The sequence below is a fragment of the Lotus japonicus genome, chromosome 5 (genome assembly GCF_012489685.1).
Source record: "Lotus japonicus ecotype B-129 chromosome 5, LjGifu_v1.2".
In the NCBI taxonomy this organism is placed as follows: domain Eukaryota; kingdom Viridiplantae; phylum Streptophyta; class Magnoliopsida; order Fabales; family Fabaceae; genus Lotus; species Lotus japonicus.
In genome coordinates this window covers 50,530,504-50,538,504 of record NC_080045.1, presented here as the reverse complement: position 1 = coordinate 50,538,504, position 8,001 = coordinate 50,530,504, and the positions used below count along the sequence as shown (strand labels likewise).

The 8,001-nt window shown below is 33.1% G+C and overlaps 1 protein-coding gene across 1 annotated transcript; it reads right to left on the bottom strand.

Annotated features, from left to right (window-relative positions):
* Positions 1 to 1,778: 1,778 nt before the first annotated feature.
* On the bottom strand, positions 1,779 to 7,701 carry LOC130720503 (uncharacterized). The gene is made up of 13 exons (XM_057571150.1): positions 7,582 to 7,701; positions 7,418 to 7,453; positions 7,084 to 7,155; positions 6,286 to 6,366; positions 5,686 to 5,757; positions 5,321 to 5,392; positions 4,164 to 4,262; positions 3,937 to 4,038; positions 3,754 to 3,825; positions 2,564 to 2,635; positions 2,328 to 2,437; positions 2,126 to 2,235; positions 1,779 to 2,034 (listed from the first exon to the last, which is right to left on the bottom strand). Exons 1-12 carry the CDS (start codon positions 7,582 to 7,584, stop codon positions 2,133 to 2,135), a joined length of 894 nt encoding a protein of 297 aa, XP_057427133.1. The 5' UTR covers positions 7,585 to 7,701; the 3' UTR covers positions 1,779 to 2,034; positions 2,126 to 2,132.
* Positions 7,702 to 8,001: the final 300 nt, after the last annotated feature.

Sequence of the window (8,001 nt, the reverse complement as noted above, 5' to 3'; positions counted from 1 at the left end):
ATTATTTTCCTTTATTATTATTGTTATTTTAGGAGAAGATGTGGAATCAATGAGCAAATCAAGGGAGAGAGCCAAGAATCTCGAAGTCTGGAGCAATCTGGATTTCTTTGCGCCAGTTCTGCACCAATTTCCTGTTGCATTTCGCGCAGACGCGCCAAGGAAGTAGCTGCTGGAAAATTCTGCGTCAGTTTTGCACGAGTTCCTTCACGAAGTTCGCGCGAAATATCTGTCAAACTCTATTTAAGTGCGTTTTAAACCTAATTTAGACACTTTTTCACGTTAGAACTTGGAGAGCTGCGTTTTTGGGTTTTTTCTTAGAGCTTACTTGGTTCTTTGTCAAGATTTTGAGGTTTGGCTTGAATTTTGATTTGTTTCCATGACTATGTCAGGCTAAACTCCCTTTGTGTTAGGGTGATTGATCTAGTTTTCCTTTAAACTATGTTTTGAACCAAGTTTCAGTTATGATTATGATTTCTATTTTAGTTCTTGAATTTCTCCTCTATTTTGATTGATACTTTCTATTGCAATAGTTTGTCGTACTATTTTCTATGCAGTTGGAAAATTGGTAGAATTTAGGGATTTGGGGAGAAATTGAGCAAGGGTCTTTACACCTTAGGGATAAGGGTAACAAATTGTTTGTGTTTGCCCGATCTAAATTGAATTTTTATCTCTAATTAATTAGGATTAGGTACTAAGGAATTAGCTATCACTAATTAATTGGAAGGGACACTTATGCAAGGAATTGATAAGTGGACAATTAGGCTTAGCACCTTGAAACTTAATTTGATACATAATTATAACTGATTGGGGAGATACAAAGGGAGAAGGTTAATGAAATCAGGATCCTTAGCGCGCTTTTAAATTGAATTCATTTCAACAGTGTTATTTGCTTTCTTTAATTTTATTGCAGTTAAGTTACTTACGAAAAATCAATCATCTCTTTATTTGCATTTTTATTTTTACGTCATATCATTCTAAGTTTAGTTAATTTAGAGTATAAACTACGCAATCCTTGTGGTTCGATCTTTTTATTACTTCGAGCAATCTGTACACTTGCAGATTCGCTATCATTGGCACCAACCTCCATTTAAACTTCAAAGCTCTTAACGAGATAGGACGAAGACGAACTAGATCATATCCTAACCAAAGACTCCACATCAGACAACAAAAGAGAAATGGTAAGTGGAAGGAGCGAACAACGACATAGAAGGGTGGCACTAGAAGCAAAAAGTCGTTGAAGGGGTGCGAACCCTAGCAGGTGGTGAGCTAGGAACAATAAAGGGAGAAGAAGGGACAAAAGGGACAAAAGTGGGAGGGGTTGCCACCGCGCCAAGGGAGGGCGGCGCGACAGCCACTGAAACTAAAACCTAGCTTAGAGTCGAGAGAGATAGCTTTGGAGAGCTAGATTCCTCTTGCAGGATAACCCCAAGCTATCCCTACCTTTTTCCCCACATTCCTCGGTCCTCCTTCCCCCCTCCCCTCCCACTCCGGCACTCCCACTCCCACAAGAGGACGTATCGCACAAACATTTTCGAAGTTCCAACACTAATTGTCTCTCCTTGGCTACCAAGAGAAATAGAATCCAGAATATTCTCCAAAACTTGAGGTTCTCTCGTACGTAGTAGCACAAACATGTTTATACCCCGTCATTAATAAAAAGAAAAGAGATCCATGACTAGCTAGCATATTTAACTAAAAATTGAATGCCACATCATTAAACAGTCTAGACTTATGAGATTGATATAATAAGAAAATTGGCATAGTTCAAATAGGTAGTACTTAATTAATAATCCAGCAAAAGAAACCACAATAAATAAACATGTCTTCAAGTTCTAAATCCAAATCGAATCTCCAAACAAACATCACAGTACCAAATCCAAAGTTCATGACCAAGTTCCAACTTGGAAATTATTAAAGCTAAGCTTACTGAAATCTCAGCAATTAAGTTCTTAGAGTTATTTAGTTCTTAACAGCTCAAATATAGAATATAGCAGCAAGCAGGATTTTATCAGCGCCAATCCTATGCGTTATTACCTGCACGCAGAGATCGAGTAAGGTCTTGAACTATGTGATAAAATACATAAAATTTGTCATACATAATAGATATATATTAAAATCATCAAACCTTATAATCAAGGCTTTTTAAACCCCTTGAATTGATACATCCTGATAAAGGGATCAACAGGATAGCCCAATTGCTCAAACTTTGGATCATAAACCATGGGTTCATTAGACCTACAAGGTGGAAAAACAGCCCAATCTTATTAGAGTTAAAATATCAAAATGTGACCATGTTAGCTAGGTTATTATAATTAAGATCACGCTACCTTGGTGAGCCCAAAGGGGCATAATTGCCTTGAGCGGTCACTGGATAAAGAGAGCTACCCACTTGAGGCACAGCAGGTTGTTGATTGTTGCCAGATAAATCCATTCTCATCTATGTGCAGAGAAATTGATGACGAAAAGTCAATCCCTAATTTTGAAGCATGAGGGATTATAAATAGAAAACTTAATGGATTCTAAAAATTAAACAACCAGATACCATGATGTAACTTGTACGTACCATAGCATTGCTTCGCGATGAGGCTCCCAGTTCATGCGGGTTTTGGCTAGGATAAATGCCTAGTTGTCCTTGCTGCAGAGAACAAAATTTGCAAACACAAAATTAGGAAATGAAAAGAAAAAAAACAGATGAAGCACTCAAATTAAATTTTAATAATATAAATTAATTCCATACCCTAATTTAGTTAGAGGTAGAAATTATGCACATATATGAGATACGTTCACAACTGATGTTAGAATTATAACATTATTTTGTAGCCCCTTCTTTATGTGATTTTATTTCTCAGAAGAAATTTAACTTTCCATCACTCAGGTTCATAGATTAGGAAATCAATTAGTAATATTTTTTCTTAAAGGAGAAATTATATTATAAAAAAGACAGCCAAGAGAAGAAATTAAATCTCAAGGCCAAATACAACAGAAAGAGGCCACGAACAACAGGGGAAACAGACAGCAAAGAAAAAGCAGAAAGCCAAAAACAGGAAAGAAAAAACCAGCAAAAGCACCAGCCCAACTGCCAACTGAAATCAATTAGTAATATTAAAATAGTTACATAGTTTTTTTATGAATATGCATGACAACATCACAATATGACTTGTTATTCTCTTCGGTTAATTATAATTGTAGTTTTACACTTTTTAATACAAAGTGACTTGCTTACATTACAGGAATCAAATCTAAATTGGAATTAATTTGTTGAATGTTAAGTCAGAATTTTAATTAATGAATACCATGTAATATTCTATTGCGGGTATCTTGAAGTTTAATGTCGATGGTTCGGGAAAGGTAGCCCGAGATCAAGCGGGATTGAAAGCGGTCTTGTAAATAACTTTCAACGAAGCATATTCTGATTGTCATGTAAGGCCAATAGGCCTTAGAAACTCTTAAACGACCTCAACTTCGTCAATGTAATAGTGCTAGAGGTTGAATGTATTGCAGTAGTAGTTCCTATTTTTAGAGAAACTAACTATTTAGCTGATTATCTAACAAAATATGGGTGTAGTAAGTGCAACCCCTTTGAGAATTGTTTGATTTTGTATGATCTGCTGCCTTTTTTCCCGCTTGACAGAGACGGATTGTCTCAATATTATTTTCATTATAATTAATACATTTGATATTCAAAAAAATCAATCTTTTAATTAATGAATATCATGTAATGTTTTTAAAATAACTTTCCATTTCTCAACGTACCATAGCATAACTTGACGAAGAGGGTCCCATTTCATGCTGGTTTTGAGTAGGATAAATTCCTTGGAGTCCTTGCTGCAAAGAAGAAAATTAGAAAAGTGAATATGTTGAAGGAATAATGTTAAGTTCAACTTTTGATCGATGAATAATTTTTATACTTATCCCCACACACACACACACACGTACCATAACATTACTTGAGGAAGAAGATCTTGTTTCGTGCTGATTTTGAGTAGGATAAATTCCTTGCTGATTTTGAGTAGGATAAATTCCTGCTTGGAGTCCTTGCTGCAATGAATAAAATTAGAAAAGTGAATATGTTGAAGGAATAATGTTAAGTTCAACTTTTGGATCAATGAATAATTTTTATACTTATCCCCCCCCCCCCCCCACACACACACACACATACGTACCATAACATTACTTGAGGAAGAAGATCTTGTCTGATTTTGAGTAGGATAAATTCCCTGCTGATTTTGATGAGTAGGATAAATTCCTGCTTGGAGTCCTTGCTGCAATGAATAAAATTAGAAAAGTGAATATGTTGAAGGAATAATGTTAAGTTCAACTTTTGATCAATGAATAATTTTTAGTTATTTTTACCTTACTTATCCCCATCCAGCCACCCCCCTCCACACACGCGCGCGCGCACACACACATATATATATATATATATATATTTATTTATTGATGAAGAAATGAGGAAAAAAAATAATGTTCTTCTCATTTGATAGTAAATCATCAATTTAAAACTAACGACATAAAAAATGATATATTTATCCTATTATTATAAATTTCTATTTCGTCGAGCTCCGAGCTTGGGTTCTCCTAATTTGTTCTTATCGGATAAATTCCGACCCGCACGAAAGGTGTAACGATGACGTTAGTCATCATGTCCCTTATGCTCTGGGCTCCTTGGCTCTTCTAAGATAAGAGTCCCCTACTCTTTTCTTCGGGTGTAGAAAGAACCGGATCCTATTTCAATCTGTGTCGGACCGATCATCAAGTCTAATTTTTTGTTAAATTAGTAGAGACAAGTAAGATAAAATAAAAGAAGAATAAAGTGAAAGGAAATTTAAATAGAATTACTGCCACAAGAAAATTACTGTTTGAAAGCACTTATTAATTTGAGCTTATCTTATAGCATGATCATATGTGCAGATACTTGGAAGAACTTATATCTAAATATCTTATGACCTAATTATAAGTTGTTTTGAGTTTATTTTTTTAACTTATTTCAACAAATTTTTAAAATTTGCTTATGAATAAGCGCTTATAAAATAAGAATTTATTACCATAAGTACTTAATTAAGTTTTTTTTATTCAAATGCACCCATAATGACGTAACTCATACGTTTTTTTTTTGAAAAGCAAATGAATTATATTAAAAACCAAAAAGCACCATAGGTGCTAAAAAACATGTACAGCAAGGTTTATGGTACTTAGAAGCCTATAAAACTCACAATGACAATAAACAATCCTCACTAGTAGCACGTAACAAATTTATGGCACAGCTAAACCCACATAGATGGAAGAGATTACTGAAATAATTGGTGTAGCTCATACGTACCATAATATTACTTGACGAAGAGGATCTTGCTTCATGCCAGTTTTGAGTAGGATAATTTCCTTGGCGTCCTTGCTAAAGAATATAATTGGATAAAGAATTCACATTAGTTTTTGAATAATATAATTTAATAATTTAATGCCATAAGAAGAAGATCCTAATTGGCCTCGAGATAGACATCATGCACATGTAAGTGATAAGATCACTATTCAGTATTCACGACTTATGTTGCGCTTATAAGGATATTTTGCAGCCTCTTCTTTATGTGACTTTATTTCTCAAAAGAAACTTGGCTTTCCCTCACTCATCTTCATTGATTAGAAAATCAATGTCTATTAAAACCATTTCATAGTTTCTTAAGTACGTACCATAACATTACTTAGCGATGAGGATCCCATTTCAAGCGGGTTCTGAGTTGAAGGAATGTCTTGCATTCTTGTCTGTATAGAATAAAATTCAAAAAAAAGAAAATTAAAAGAGACAAAGAAAAAAATATTAAGCACTCATGTTAGTTTTGTGAATATTTCAATGCAATATAAAGATACTAGTTGGAGCTAGAGATAGAAATTAAATCACACACTTGCACATGCACATGATACATAATTGTACGTTTAACACCTTTTTATCCAAAGTGACTCACTTATATTACATGAATCAAATCTATATTGGAATGTGTTTTAAGTCATGTTAAATGGTTAAATAATTTCATCCTACGTGAACCAATAATTTTGCTAATAAAAATTGAAGTTGAAATAAAGTACTTAAACTCTCAACTGTCTTATTTTGATAATATGGATCCACTTATGACAGAGGAAAGGTGAAACGTGGAATAAATTTAAGAGATGCACCTAATCATTCTTCTGTGATCCTAACTAGGTAATATAAACAAAATAATGTGAGATGAATTAATAACTCACGATGCTTAAATGATGATAGTAAAGAAAAATAAATACTTATTCTAAAGTTACCTGAAGCTCAGCTGGGTTTGTTTTGTTGCCTAGTGTCAATTTCATCTGGCTTTGAGCAGGAGAAATTCGTTGGAGTCCTTGCTACAGAGAGCAAAATTGAAAAAGAGAAAATTGAAAGAGTTTTCTTTGGTAAGACAAAATTGAATTAAAGAAATAATAAGGGTACTTCAACCTAAAGAATGTACAAAGAGCAAAGGAAAAGAAAAGATAAAGAAAGAAACCAGAACAGAGCAGAGAAGCGAATATACAAGGGAGAAAAGGAAAAAACAGAGAGGGTAAAGGGAAAAACAAATGAATCATTACATATTGGTTTTTGTTCAAAATAAACTAAAATTTTCATCACTTATGTTCATTGATTAGAAAATAAAGATTAATATTTAAAGAAATTTATATTTATTATGCATATGTATTGTTTTTATCTAACGTTCTAAATTTTTGAACAGCTTAGGTAAATATTTTAATTCATGAATATCATGTAATAATTTTGCATTCCTTAATCACATTTGATAAAAAAATGATGGACAAAACATATATTTTCATTTGGTGTGTAATAAACCTTTAATTGAAAATTAGCTACAACATCAAATTAAATCAAATATTTATCTTAATTATGACAAATTAATTTTTTCCTATATTGTTACATACATGTAAGACTAAACAAGAAAAGAATAAAGTGAAAGAAAATTTGAAAAACTAAATTAATAGAGATTGTGTATTTTGAAGTGGATCGATTAATAGGATAATTATTGTTACTAGAAAAATTAACCAACCAAATATCATGATGTAACTTGTACATACCACAACATTACTTAATGATGAGTATCCCATTTCATTCTGGTTTCGAGTTGGATGTATCCCTCGGACTCCTTGCTGCAGAAAATAAAAATAGAAAAGCAAAAACTTAAATGAAGCAAACAAACACAAAAAGTGAAACCCTTACATTAGTTTTTGAATAATTCAATGTCATATGATGAAGATACTAATTGAGTTAGAGCTAAACATGATGCACATGTCAAATGAGTTTGTGTGTGTGTGTGTTGCAACCACTAATATAAAATGATCAAACAACTAATTAACGATGATATAGTGATGATAATGATGATAAACTACTACTTAATTTGAAGGTACGAACCTGAAGATTGCTGTTGCTTGTGTGTGTCATTTTCATCTATACACAAAGACATTAATGATGAAAAGACATCAAGTATTTTTAAGCATTCAGAATCAATCAATTAAAAAATGATTGCCCCCGAAAAAAATTAAACAATTAGAGATCATGATGTAACTCGTACGCACCATGACATTTCTTAAAGGTGAAGCTCTTGTTTGATGCAGGCTTCTAGTAGGATGAAGGCCTCGAAGTCTTTGCTGCTAGGAATAAATTGGAGAAACGAAAATTGAAATAGGAAAAGAAAAATAATAAAACGCTCACATGCGGGGTAGAAAAAAAGACCTCCAATAGAAAAATAAACAACCAGATATCATGGTTTAGCTCTTACATGTACCTTAAGACTCCTTAATGATGTGGTTCCCATTGCATGCGGTCTTTGACTAAGATGAATCTCTTGACGCCCTTGCTGCTAAGAACAAAGTGGAGATAAAAAAAAACTCTCAGACACACAGAAACAGTACAAACACTCTAGATACACTTTATTTTTCTATATATCTTCTCTTCAAATCACATCACATTATATATATAGAGAAATAAATTGTTTT